Source organism: Centroberyx affinis, unplaced genomic scaffold, assembly GCF_046629955.1.
Source record: "Centroberyx affinis isolate AG114_WGS23_722 - 3 ecotype Tasmania unplaced genomic scaffold, CSIRO-AGI_Caff_v1 ptg002635l_1, whole genome shotgun sequence".
In the NCBI taxonomy this organism is placed as follows: domain Eukaryota; kingdom Metazoa; phylum Chordata; class Actinopteri; order Beryciformes; family Berycidae; genus Centroberyx; species Centroberyx affinis.
In genome coordinates, this window is record NW_027280828.1 from 148,439 (window position 1) to 161,937 (window position 13,499).

Consider the following 13,499-nt stretch of genomic DNA (forward strand, 5'->3'; position numbering starts at 1 on the left):
TAGGGGGCCAGATTCAGACACTTGAAATATTTGCCATTGCAAATGGGCTCATGGCTGTGATCCCCATATTACAGCAGTGTGCAGCATGGGCAGGGCATTGAAGACTGTTTAGGTTACACAATTGCATATAATTAGAATATTGGATTTGTTTTATTACAAATAAAAAAAGCCGTCTACGCTGTGTGCTCTACAAACGCATAGTATGTACTCCAGCTCATAAAATTACAGCGAGAACACGGAGTACACAAACTGTACCAATAACAAAGCTTTTGTCAAAGACAGCCATCAGTGTCCCACGATGCAACAGTGAGCTAGAAGCTAACTACCACATTTGACCCTGTGTGTGCCATGATGAACTAGACATCCGGGCTGTGTGTATGGAAGATGGCGACACTTATCCTCCCTGGTGATTGGATCAAAAACTGGGAAAAATCAGGAAAACACGAGTTGTAAGTAGCACAATACTGCAATAATGTACAGGGGGCTATAGTGGTTAAAGAGCCGTTGATTGATGTAGCTATTTAGTTCTGTCTGCATCTCCGTAGCATTACAAACCAACGGCAGTCTAATGTGAGTTTGCTAGGGCTAACATTAGAGGTAGCTAAAAAACACCTCGAGTGGCCTGCTGCGTTGCTAGCCATGTCATTACTCCACTTAAGGGAAAATAAGTAATTCGGTGTAGTTAGTTAGCGTTATGAATGCAGTTAATTAACTTGTTATCCCGCAGTGTTCACGTTACCACAATGTAGCCACCTGCATGCTAGCAACCTAGCTTCCTTAGCTAGCTAACGCTTCCACCAGGCACTTATTCAAGTACGTTAGCAAGCTAACGTTAATTTGTAAACACGATGGCTAACAAAGCTAAGCGGGCTAGCATTCATTGCATTCAGTCGGCGCATTCTCCTGCGGTGATCTGAGCTAGCTTTAACGTGAAGTCAACGTTAATGTCAGCGAGCAGTAACCGTGGTTAACGTTCGCTGTTCAGCAAAACCTCTCACCAGCAGTTGGCTAATAAACAGATAGGCACTGTTGTTGGCCAACGTTGTGTAGTAGCAATGCAATGGAGGGAAACGGTCAACACTAAATGTTGCTGTATCTGTGATGGTGCCATGGTCGACTGCCTCATTGACCTTCGTATAGCTAGGCACGGTAGCTCAAACTAACTAATTCCCTAGTTGACATAATTTTCTCATTAAACGTGCTGTTCCGCGCGAAACGTCTTGTACCCCCCGCACCGGACCATCTTCACCGCGGCACGGGGTCTCCGGCCGCAACGGTACAACTAGGACTATTGGCTTGTCAGCTAACGCTAGCCCGCTTATTGTGCAGTCCAGCAGATATTTGCCAGTGGTTCGTATACGTGTACGTTTCAAGATAAATGATAGGTACATTGGCACTAACGGGTGGTATCTGGCAAGAGATACGCAACACCCAGCATCAACTTAACTAGAGACAATAAACCCACTAATCGCGCCAGCAGGGAAGCTAGCTAAACCCAGCTGCGCCAGGTGACGTTGCTAACCGCTGAGCTAACGGTGTGTTCGTGCCGAAACAAGATCTAGAAATTGAGATGGAGAGCAGAAGGGTATAGTATCAAGCTTGAAAGGAAAAGCATTGTGTGATTTACGCTTTCACTAATTTTCTTGAACCCAGTGCTGATGTACGGGTTACCAGACTCATCTACAACGCTAGCTGCTTTATTCGTTTTAGGCCTTGCATTTTTAAGAAAGGCCTTCAATGAGATTCACCAACTAAGACGCTAATTCATAATCAGACGTAGACATAAAACATGTCACTATAGCTTATAGCTTTATAGTGCTTTGTCAAAGAACTGCTTCAAATAACCCAATGTTGCAACAAATTATCAACTTGTCATAGTCATAAACCTACAATAATAACTATATAATCCACTTATGTTCCTCTACTACTGTGTCACAGGGTCCAAATACAGATTCCTCCAGGGCACTGACTGTAATACATCACACATCTATCTCAGCTGCTGTACAATGCCAAATCAAAACTTTAAGTCAAACCAGCAACCATCTCAAGTGATTAACAAATCCGTTGCTGGGGAAAAAAATCAGTGGCCCTGTTCATTAACATCCAAAATCCATTCCCCTTCTTACTAAAACAGCTAATTACAGAGTTATAGAGTACATCTGTGTGGGTGGCAGGGTGGCACAGCGAGTGGTGAGGCCGTCCTTCACCCGGAGGATCTTGGTTAAATCCCCATGTCAGCAATCCCTACTGAATCCCTAACCAGCTCCAGGGATGAGGTCCTACAGCTGACCATGCACAGGCAGCAAGTGAAAAGACTGTTTCCCTGTCAATAAAGTATCACGTTATTATTATATTATCATTATCTCTCACATTTCAAATCCTACTGTGGACAGGCGGGTCTGTCCCAATCTGACATCTCTCATTTGTGGTAGTAGACAGTGGGACTGTCAGAAACAGACAGGCCAGTGTGTAAAGGCGGTTTATGGGCTTTATGTTTTTGGTCAAGAAAAAGAAATTGGCCTGCCAGGCTCTTTACATGGAAATCAACCATGCTGTATATGATTTTAAACTTTGTTTTTATTGGTCAAAGAGAAGCCTTTGGTTGGCTCTCTGTCAGCCAGGAGAAAGCCAGATTGGGGAATGTTTCCTGGAAGTTTTGCAATTGTTATTCATGAAGTGGGAGAGTGTTCCTTTATCCATGTCCTGGGTGTGCTTGTTGCACACACAGGGGACTTTAAAATGTCAGTGAATTGCTCTCTCGCCTTAACGGTGTCACAAAACCTCTGTCTCCAGTTTGGAGATCAGTCTAGATGTGCAAAGCCCTCTTTTTGGTGCCTCCCTGCTGTTGCCATTGGCAGATGTCTGCAAGCATTTGGCTGCATTTTGGAGGTCGTGGAAAATAATGTAGCCAGGCCAGTAAGATGTGACAAAATGTTGTATAATTTCTTACTCACTGTAGCCTGCACACCATTAAACTTGGAGTACCATTCACCGCTGTGCTGCATTGCTGGTATCCATTGTTTTATCCACTGTAATGGTAACAAATAATACTTTGTTGATCATCTTTATTTCCTCTCCCGTGATTTAGCAAGTTTGTTTTACCTGAACATGTTGTTGGACAGGCAACCAGGCAAATTCTTGTTATACTCATCCAAAAAGGAAAGAGGCTCCATATAATGCCCAAATTAGCAGACTCCTTTCCTTCATTATGATTCCCAAATGGAACTTGTTTCCCAGGAAATTGACATAGCAAAACAGTCTTTTCAATATCTTTGTTTTTCTTCACTGTTTTAATGTTTTGTGTCCCTCTGACTCTGTTAATTTAGTTTCTCTTCCATCCCAGAGTCACAGTTGTCAATAACACTGTTGCTTTAACTCATCCTGTGTTTTGGTATATTGTTGCTACCTTGGCTGAATAGTTGATATTCAAATTTGTTGTGGCTCCATAGACCTTGTTGGTCAATTCAAAACTGCAGACATGTTCCTCTTTCATGAATAGCTAACCTACGTATCATTTCTTTTAGCTTTCTACTTACTAGCTAGCTACTACACCAAGCAGCCACTGTCACAACAAAGCCCTGAATACACAGTCACTGGATCTACAAAAGCCTGGGGCCAGCGCAAGGGCCTAGGAAGTGTGAGGAAAATCAAAAAGTATAGGCTACCCCTATTTACAAATTAAAATATGATTGGAGTTAGCAGCAGTAATGAAGGGCTAATGGCTAAGTTTACGCAGCCAGTATACTAGATACTGGCTCATACCCTGATTAAGGTCTTAATCGAGATATGCTGTTTTATGCGCCTTTACATTGTACATTAATACAGGCCCATCAATGTCCCTGTATCAGTGTAGCCTCTAATAAACTTTCTACCCATTTGTGTTCTCCAGCCAATGACTTCACTAGTATAGTAAACTAGTTACAGCTACACTGAGCTTGTGCAGAATGTGAAAACCAACATGATAAACATGTTAACATGCATCAGTAGCTCGGATAATATTGGAATATCCCAGGTATCCCGGGGTATTGTAAATGAAATATGGTGTTTACATGGCAATACTTAAGTATCCAAAATATTAAGAGAATATTAGTGTGCATGTAAATGTAGCCTATGAGGCCAGTAGTGTTGCAGTGTCTTTCATGGCTGGACAATCATTGTATCAGCTGTATGTAGCTCTGTAACAGAGAAACAGAGAATACTGTGAAGTTGTTTTGATTGTTACATTTAATAAGCTTTCCAGGATGTGGATTTTGATGTGTGAATAGTTTTGCTGACCAGTATATTGTCTCTTTACCTCATAGTGTACAGCTGTGCAAGGAACTTACAGAGAAAACAATCATGGCACTGAGGTTAGAGGTAAGTTTAAAACGACCTCAGTTCTTCTGAAACACTACTACCAAGAAGGGAAGCAGATAATAAGTGGTCGTTTGGCGTTGCTGCCATACATCTCTAGTTCTTTTTGAAAGACTGTATTACTTTGATTCAGCTTCCCTGTTACATAAATATATATCCTAGCTACAACTATAGTTAATCTTTGCTGATTCAGTCATTTTAGGCATAGAGGTCATTCAAACCAATGAGATATTAAGTCAGCTGAAACAAAGAGACAGCTTTTTTAAAATAGGAAACATGCATGTCAGACACATTGCAGAACATCCTGTTTGGTCAAAATTTGCAGTATGATTGATGCTTATGATTGAATAAACAATGAAATTCAAATGGTTCTGTACAATTGATGAGTATGTTTTTGCATTGCTTTTGTTTTGATGACAAATAATGAGGTTCTAATGTATTTATACATCACATATACAGGAAAATATGAATTGGTCTTTATTTTATCAATAACACTATTGGGTACAGGTAATTAAGTGTATTTTTCATCTGCTGTGGTTATATTGAGAATTTATGATATTTTGCAATTGTGATATGATGAAACATTAGTACAGAAATTGGCATATGAAACATATGAGTTATCCTGTTCTCTTTGTAGTTTAAACATAAGTTGCTTTTGCCTGAAGATGAACTGTCTCCTTGTGTCTTGTGTATTTACTTCTCCAGATATGCAGGCTGCCTTATACGAGCTCTGCTGGCAGGTTGTTCAAGGGAACCTGAAGTTGGATCTTGCTGCTAGCGTCCTTGGGGACATGATGGTACGAGTGTTGAGCAATGTTTTTTTTTTTGTATTCTGTAGTGTTAAAACAATTTAAAGATGGCTATTTCTGCATTGTGTGTTTAAAAACTGACACAAAACTGACGCAAATCCTTCAATTTCCTTTCTTATCCCAGTAAAAACTAAATATATAAACTCACTTTTTATTTTTTCTTACATAGAATTGATTCAACAAATAATAACATCATTATTTGCATGTTACTGTATGGCTGCAAAACTCTTTTGGAGGGACCGATATTTATCCACACATAAGGACATTTTGATGTTACTTGAGAATATTGGTTTATACCTAGCAGTCTGTGGATGTAGTATGACAGAATTTCTAGATGACGCTTAATTTATTTTAAAAATATTGCCACTAAAATGACATTTCATCATTGCAAGGTTGGCTGCAGACAGTGGCATTTCACTCTTAGTGAAAACTGCTCCTATTGGTCTATAATATTACATTTTACCATGTATACTATAATCATCTCTGCTAGCGCAGGTTTTGGTTATTTTACCAGATATAAATATTGTTTCTTACACCAAGTTAATAACAAGATCAACTCCTAGACACCAGAATTTTGCTTTTAGGGTGTCACTGCAAAGAATACTGCAGGAAGACAACAATATGTTTTTTTAAAGCTGGTTGTTCCATTTATTGTTTTCTTGGATAAAACTGAGTGGTGCCAAGGATTTAGTACACACCATTAAATTTGTCCAACTTAAAAAATTCTTTTCTCTGAACTTTTTGTTTCATTTTCAGGAACTCCGAGATGACATGCCATCCATTTTAGCAGATGTTTTCAGTATACTAGGTAAATATTGCTTTGGGTTGGGCTGTTATCGTGCACATTAAGTTTGGTACCTCTTTGGAGCAATGTTGGGTCTAAATTTGTTGTATACCTATGAATTGCATAATAATATTAGAGAACACATTTCAGTCAAATGTGTCCTCTAAAATATTAAACTTATAGATGAGTGATATGCATTTCATTCAAGGCATGTACATGTGTTTGTTGAAGTAACTCAAACATAATGTAACAAATCCCACAATACATTACTATTTGCAGATAGTTATATTATATATATATATATATATATATATATATATATATATATATATATATATATATATATATATATATATATATATATACATATACATATATATACACACAGTTACACTGATTTACATTGTTACATTTTTCGCAGATATAGAGACAGGTGCACTGGAAGAAAAAAACAAACGTGACCATTACACGCAGTTGGTGGGAGCATGTTTGGTAAGAACCATCTTGATTAACAGCAACTTATAAACTGATGCCAGAAATCATGGGTTGGTAGTATTTTACATTGGTAATTTGTTTTCTTCTGTGAGACTTACATTTTTGCATTCACTTCAGGCTTGAATAGAAAAAAGTTTGTAGTTTTGTATTCTGATGAGTATTGAACAGAATATTTCTAAACAGACTTGTTTCATAACCTCCCCTCCCCCCTTTTTGTTTTTAGTTTTTTGTGCCAGAGGCCATTCTGAAAGAGAGGCTGGATCCAGAAACCCTGGAATCTCTTGGACTTATAAAGCAAGCCCATCAGTTCAACCAGAAGATTGTAAAAATCAAGACTAAGCTATTGTAAGTGGAGCGTACAGTTCAGTAAAAATTAAATTACAGTGTCCCATAATCCCATAATAATTTGTATAATCTATTTTTTTCTTGCCAGTTACAAGCAACAGAAGTTTAACCTGCTGAGGGAGGAGAATGAGGGCTATGCCAAGCTAATCACTGAGCTGGGCCAAGACCTCTCAGGCAACATCACTAGCCACCTTGTCCTGGAGAGCATCAAGTCCCTGATAGGTATGAAACAGTTGTTGTTGCCTCTCCATGAATCATTTCCAGAGTGACAGCACTGAAAGCTGCTGACTGTGCCTGTGGCTGAAGTGTTGCAAATCTGAAGTGAGACTTGTTTTTAACTTGCCTGGAACTTTTTTTTTTAAGTTGATTATATTGGATCAGATAAGTCTGAGTCTGTACAAAGGGGATTGTATCACTTGTCTGATGTTTCCCAGTGGTGCTCTGTGTCCTGCTTAGTTTTTCCACTTCTTCTGCCTGCAGGATGTTTCAACCTGGACCCTAATCGTGTTTTGGACATCATCCTGGAGGTGTACGAGGGTCGATCGGACCAAGACGAGTTCTTCCTGCCCCTCATCAAGTCCTACATGTGTGAGCCGCTCACCCTTTGCCACATCCTGGGCTTCAAGTTCAAATTCTACCAGGTGAGAATAGCAAGTCTGGGAAATAAAAGGCAAAGAAATCCAGAATATCTCTCCACAGATTTTACCTGACTAAGAAGCATGACCTTGTTTGTATTTTATATTTTAAAATGCTTTAGTGTAATTTGGTATTGTAGTGTGCTGGCCTTTTTAAGAGCTTGTTTTTGTTTTTACCGAGCCCCTTTGCCACATAGCTTGAACAACGGAAAACAATGGGAACAAGGCTTTAGGCTCTATGTTTGGAATTATAGCATAAATCATGCTTTATGTTGCTCTTAATCTCACATCAGTTAACCATGATAATGCTTTGATTATTTTCTCCTGTCTTTCTTCAGGAGCCCAATGAGGAAACCCCCAAGTCACTTTACCACATTGCTGCTGCTCTGCTTCACCACAGCCTGATAGAGCTGGAAGATCTCTACGCACATGTAAGGAAAAGGAACCACTAGAGTCCAGCCACTTGCTGCATTAGTTAAAGGGGAATACCACTTGAGAATTTACTTCCAACAGCGGCTAAAGCTCCATTGACAAATGTGTTCGAGAATCACTTTGCACTCAAAGAATGTTTGAGCTTTTTCATGGAAGCTGTAGTATCAGATCTTTTGGGTGGAACACAGATTTAGTGGTATTTCCCCCTACGTCACACATGAAGCCACTATAATAGCATCTGAGCTAGGGCTGGGCGATATATCCATATTATATCGATATTATATCGATATCGTGATATGAGACTAGATATCGTCTTAGATTTTGGATATCGTAATATCGTGATATGGCATAAGTGTTGTCTTTTCCTGGTTTTAAAGGCTGCATTACAGTAAAGTGATGTAATTTTCTGAACTTACCAGACTGTTCTAAACCAGGGAAGGAAACCCTGTCTTTGCATTTTATTTAGCCCACTTCGTAGAAAATACCGAGATATATATCTTGTATCGCTATTCAGCCTAAAAATACCGAGATATGATTTTTGGTCCATATCGCCCAGCCCTAATCTGACCCCAGACTGAAGACTAAATCTACTGTATGTTCTTGCTTGCTGTCATTCCAGCTCATGCCACTGGATGTCACCATTGTAGAGGAACACAAACGAGAGATCTCAGAGGCCAAGCAGATCGCCCGCAAGCTGGTCATGGTCGTGGTGCCCTCAGAGAAAAGTGAAGACAAGGAAAAAGACAAAGAGAAGGAGGAGGAGAAGAATGAGAAGGTATCAGAGATGCATCTCTGCATTTTCTCCCATACTCCTATTTCACAAATGTTTAGTTATGTATCCCTGGATGTTAGGCTGTTCTGGAGGAATGGAGACGTTGCTGCACCCATGTCTGCTGATATGTTGTCGGTCAGGTTGGAGGGGAGGGTTGAGAGTGATAGATGAGCCAGAGGACGTCTAGCAGTCTAACACTGAGCAGCAAGCGGCACAGAAATGTGTGTTCTACATCACTTGAAACCAAATCAACATGTAGAATCATCATTGGAAACTGATGAGGTTTAGGTAGCCAGCCAGTTAGCAGCCAGCTATGACATTTCCAAATGGAATTCTAGAAAAGCCAAATACTTTCTGGAGGAGAGTTGTCTGAAGTTGAGTTGGTGTAAGGTTCCCTTAATATTGACCCCACAGTACCACTGTTTTCCTTTTTAAATTCTGTAATATTTAGGGTTAGGGTTAAGTTTTCCCCATGAACCTTGGCCCACACCCATGAAAGAGCAAGTGCTGGTTAAAAGTTTGTATACAAAAGTATCTTTTTTTTATTCAACTTTACACTTGTCATTTTTATGGGTAACCTTAACATGTTTTCATTCCAAATGGCAACTGCCAGGAAGTTTCATGCAGTAAATTGACACTACTGTTCTACTACTTCTACTACTTCTTTTGACAAATGTCGATGAACAAATAAGGAAAACTCAAGTGATAGCAAAGTTGTGGGAAGTTTTATGGCTAAATAAGAAAAGCATTCAAATATTAAACACTGAGTCCAAATACCAGTGGAGCTCAGAGTGTGTTTAGGAGGAAATATGTGAAATTACAGCCACCCAACTTCAGACCTCATGCAAGTAGTTCTGGTACTTGTGAATAGTTAAGTTCTTCTGATAAAATCATTTTGATTCTACCATTAACATTGCCTGAGGTATCCACATTTAATTTCAGTAACTTAAATCACGTTGTGAGCCTTAGGAGCTTAATGGCAAGGATTTAGTTGCAATGTCATCCCATTGGAGAGCGATGGTGAAGGTGGCTGTACTCCCCACAGCTCTCAGTTCTGCCACCGCTGTGCTCTAACTGCCTTATTGAGTCTTACTGAAGCTTCAGCATATTGACACACACACAGACTCTCAGTTGCTGCTCTTTTCTCTGCCCACAGCCACCTGATAACCAGAAGCTTGGTCTGTTGGAAGCGCTGCTCAGGATCGGAGACTGGCACCATGCCCAGAGTATTATGGACCAGATGCCTTCCTTCTATGCCACTTCTCACAAGGCCATTGCACTGGCGCTGTGCCAGCTGGTGCACCTGACTGTGGAGCCTCTCTACCGAAGGTGCCCACTCCCCCAGATTCACTTAGTGCCTACTGCGTGTAGCCAGAACAAAAAAAAAACATGCATAAGTACCTTTTACATTAAAGAATGACATGCCAGAGTGTACACAGCTCGAACTCTGTGCCCCGACTCCTCTCCATTCCAGCATTCTTTCAATAAAGCACAAATGGAAAATGACACCGAATAGCAAAGCAAAAATGCCTGGCAGATATTATGGCTCTGACTCACTGGTCTGTACCTTGCAGAGCTGGCGTCCCCAAAGGGGCTAGAAGCTGTGTGATGCGTCCACTGAGGAACAAGAGGGCCCCTCGGCCTGCAGAGAGCTTCGAGGACCTCCGCAGGGACACGTTCAGCATGCTCTGCTACCTGGGCCCGCACCTCTCCCACGATCCCATCCTCTTTGCCAAGATAGTGCGTCTGGGCAAGGGCTTCATGAAAGAGGTACAGCACCATAATCACTACATGAATTCCTAACCTACATCTTACTTTGACTTGTATTTGACTCTCATTTTTTTTGTTCTTTGCTTCTCAGTACCAAAGTGATGGCAGAGCTGATGTCAAAGACAAAATGGTAAGTCCGAAAAACTGACTTGGCCCAAGAACTGCCTTGGACAGTAGGACAGTGCTGTAGATTAATGCTTAAGGATTAATGTGCCTTAATTTACTCTGCTGGTTCGCTTTAATGGGTCTGTCAAGTTATCTCTGTAGTGTGTGTGTGACCATGAGGACTGTATTCATGTTCATGACCTCTATGTACATTACAGGAGACACTGTTGAGTTGTTTCCTGAGCATTGCAGACCAGGTGCTACTCCCTTCTCTCTCTCTGATGGAGTGCAATGCTTGCATGTCTGAAGAACTGTGGGGCCTCTTCAAACTCTTCCCCTACCAACACAGGTGAGAGATACATGCGCATGCACACACGCACACACACAGTCGCGCACACACCCACACATTTATCACACTACGTGTGGCACTGTGTAATTGAGTTGTCAGTGTGTCAGTCAAACCCCCAGGCAGTGCTCCAGGGAGGTGTTTACTGGTTTGTCTAGAAAAGAGTAGGACACAGGAAATCTGTGTTCATGAAGCTCAGCTCTTAAAAGTGCCCTCAACTGTGTAAAATGCATTTATCTGTATGTTATTTAAGAAACATTTTTTTCTCCTCCTGAGCAGTGGCAGAATGTTTTTATTTTTAGAGCCTTTGTTTGCATATTTTGGCACACTGCTGAAGAACAGTGGGAATGACACTTCCAAAGGTTTTGTTTTACTTTTGGTTGTCAGTGTCAGCTTGTCATAGCTAATAATGCAACATCATTAGTTACTGAAAATATATTTTGTAGCAGAGTTCTGTGGGCAGGCCTGCGGCTCCTTTTTTTTCCCCCCTAAGCTACGACGCGTTTGAAAACATGGTTGTGATGCATGCTTTTACAACACAACGTGGCAGACCTGCGGCTCAGATTAACTGTCTGCGCATGTCATTTGATTGTGCGTTTGTTTAATGCGGCTTCCCAGCTGGGTAGCTCAGTTTTTAAGCACTGTGAATGGCCCTGATTGGTGTCCAAACGCCAGCCAGCTCACAAACTTTGGTGAATAATATGAACTGAACCAGTATCTGAAAAGTATTGGTGAGGCCTTACATGCGGCGGGCGGGCATGGTACAAAGGCTTGCTGGTGCAGGCAGGTTAGGCAGTAAATTGTGCTGGGTGATGCGGCAGGCAAAGCAGTGGTGAGCGGTCTTGGAAAAAAAGACAGGCCCGCACAGACCTCTATGTTGTAGATTATTTGATTATTTCAGTCTCTTCTACAATAAATCATGTCTGGAGTGTCAAAGGACTGATTTGATGATATGAATTGAGAACAGGCAGTTCATTTATGCCTAGCTCTGCACAGTGAAACTCTGCTGTGTCAGTGTGTTTACAGTGGGTTGCTGTTTGTGCTGAATTTGTTGAGTCTTAAGGGCTGTTTAGGTATTTTGTGACATTTGTTGTTCGAAATATGATACGCAACAAGCTACTAAATCTGATTTTCAAGAGTCTGCCAACCGTGAAGGAGCAGTCCTTTTATTAAACTGAAAGGCTGAAAGCAAATGAGGTAGTCGCTCACCCCACTGTCATCTGACAAATAGTCACATATAGCCACAATTAAACTTTAACATTATGCTTCAGGTGACTAGCTGACTAGGCAAGGATTACTTTGAATGAGCCCATGGCGCTTATGACTAGTAAAAATCCAAAAACACAAAAAGGCAATTTTTCATACATTCTCTTAAAACCCACGCTGAGAGTATGTGGATTTTTAATTACAGAGTCGAGAATATCTTTATTTCTTTATAGTGAATTAATATATTTATTAACACCCTACTAGACAGACAAACAAACCAACCATGTAATACATGAAACGGGTGAAATGTGTGACATATGGACAGATGATAAACCAGAATAAAACACTAAACTATAGGTTGAATAATGAAATGAGACTGAAATACAATGAGAATGAAATGAAAATAAAATGAGAAGGAAAGGAATATTGGAATGAAAAGGAAATGAGAATTAGGGATAAAAATGTTATTACAATATCAGTCAGGACATTTTATTACATTATTGGTCAAGTTATTACATTATTGGGTTTTATTACATTTTCAGGCGTTATTACATTTTCAGGAAATTATTACATTATTGGGTGCTACACGGCTCTATCCAGAAAGGTGTACAGAACTAAAAAGAGAAGGGAGAAAGCAATTCCCGATCCTTTTGGTAACATGATACAAAATGTATTTAATTATCTAATGTGACCAATTGTCCAACATCAGTTCAATAGAACTCAGTCTTCTGGTCCAGATAAAAAGAAATCATCTTATTTTAATTTGCGTGAGTCTGTGTGTGTGAGGGAGATCCTGGTCTGCAGTCTGATGTGGCTTGTAGATAAAACTTGTAAATTGGTGGAGGAGATCCCCCTTAGTCTTGGTCAGCGTCAAGGTGACACTTTTGTAGCTTTAAAGGTGAAGGGTCATTTTTGTTCCTGGGAAAGAATGTTACTCAAGGGTCCATTTTGAGCTGTGGAGACCTGGTTCTGCTACTGTATTTTTAAGTCCTACTCCCAGCATTGTCCTATTGATGTTTTTGGGTGCTGCATAGCTAAACCCTCTACTAACTGTGCTCTGTCTCTGCTCCCTCAGGTACCGGTTATATGGGCAGTGGAAGAACGAGACATATTCCAGCCACCCACTGTTGGTCAAGGTCAAAGCTCAGACTGTGGACAGGGCCAAATACATTATGAAGTAAGTCACTTTGCAATGCCCACTTTATCATTACTTGTCACATACTATCTTTCTGAGGGTGTCTAATACCTGTATGTGGTATCTTTTGTCAACTTTCGCTGTTTCAAATCCAAGAACACCAAGTCAGTACTTGTGTCCTTGTGGAGAACGTTCTTCCCAAGTTGTCTTTGAGAGAACAAACTGAAATCTGAAATTCTCATTTCTTTTCATAACACAACAACATTATTCTCTGCCATTTTTTATCATGCCTCTCTTCATCATGCCAACTTT

The 13,499-nt window shown here is 40.4% G+C and overlaps 1 protein-coding gene across 2 annotated transcripts in view; it reads left to right on the forward strand.

The window, feature by feature from the left end:
* Nucleotides 1–375: 375 nt before the first annotated feature.
* Nucleotides 376–13,499, forward strand: part of thoc2 (THO complex 2) — a 31,315-nt gene continuing 18,191 nt past the window's right edge. Inside the window, exons 1-15 of one of the 2 annotated variants that reach the window (XM_071534874.1) lie at nucleotides 376–449; nucleotides 4,302–4,356; nucleotides 5,059–5,150; nucleotides 5,919–5,970; nucleotides 6,368–6,438; nucleotides 6,665–6,786; nucleotides 6,875–7,008; nucleotides 7,267–7,427; nucleotides 7,760–7,852; nucleotides 8,473–8,628; nucleotides 9,782–9,954; nucleotides 10,200–10,395; nucleotides 10,487–10,525; nucleotides 10,719–10,849; nucleotides 13,128–13,229. In XM_071534874.1, the coding sequence (XP_071390975.1) occupies nucleotides 5,061–5,150; nucleotides 5,919–5,970; nucleotides 6,368–6,438; nucleotides 6,665–6,786; nucleotides 6,875–7,008; nucleotides 7,267–7,427; nucleotides 7,760–7,852; nucleotides 8,473–8,628; nucleotides 9,782–9,954; nucleotides 10,200–10,395; nucleotides 10,487–10,525; nucleotides 10,719–10,849; nucleotides 13,128–13,229 (1,520 nt within the window). In that variant the 5' untranslated portion in view covers nucleotides 376–449; nucleotides 4,302–4,356; nucleotides 5,059–5,060. Of the gene's footprint in view, nucleotides 450–4,301; nucleotides 4,357–4,990; nucleotides 5,151–5,918; nucleotides 5,971–6,367; nucleotides 6,439–6,664; nucleotides 6,787–6,874; nucleotides 7,009–7,266; nucleotides 7,428–7,759; nucleotides 7,853–8,472; nucleotides 8,629–9,781; nucleotides 9,955–10,199; nucleotides 10,396–10,486; nucleotides 10,526–10,718; nucleotides 10,850–13,127; nucleotides 13,230–13,499 lie in introns of both variants that reach the window. The other variant, XM_071534873.1, reaches the window with a different exon arrangement.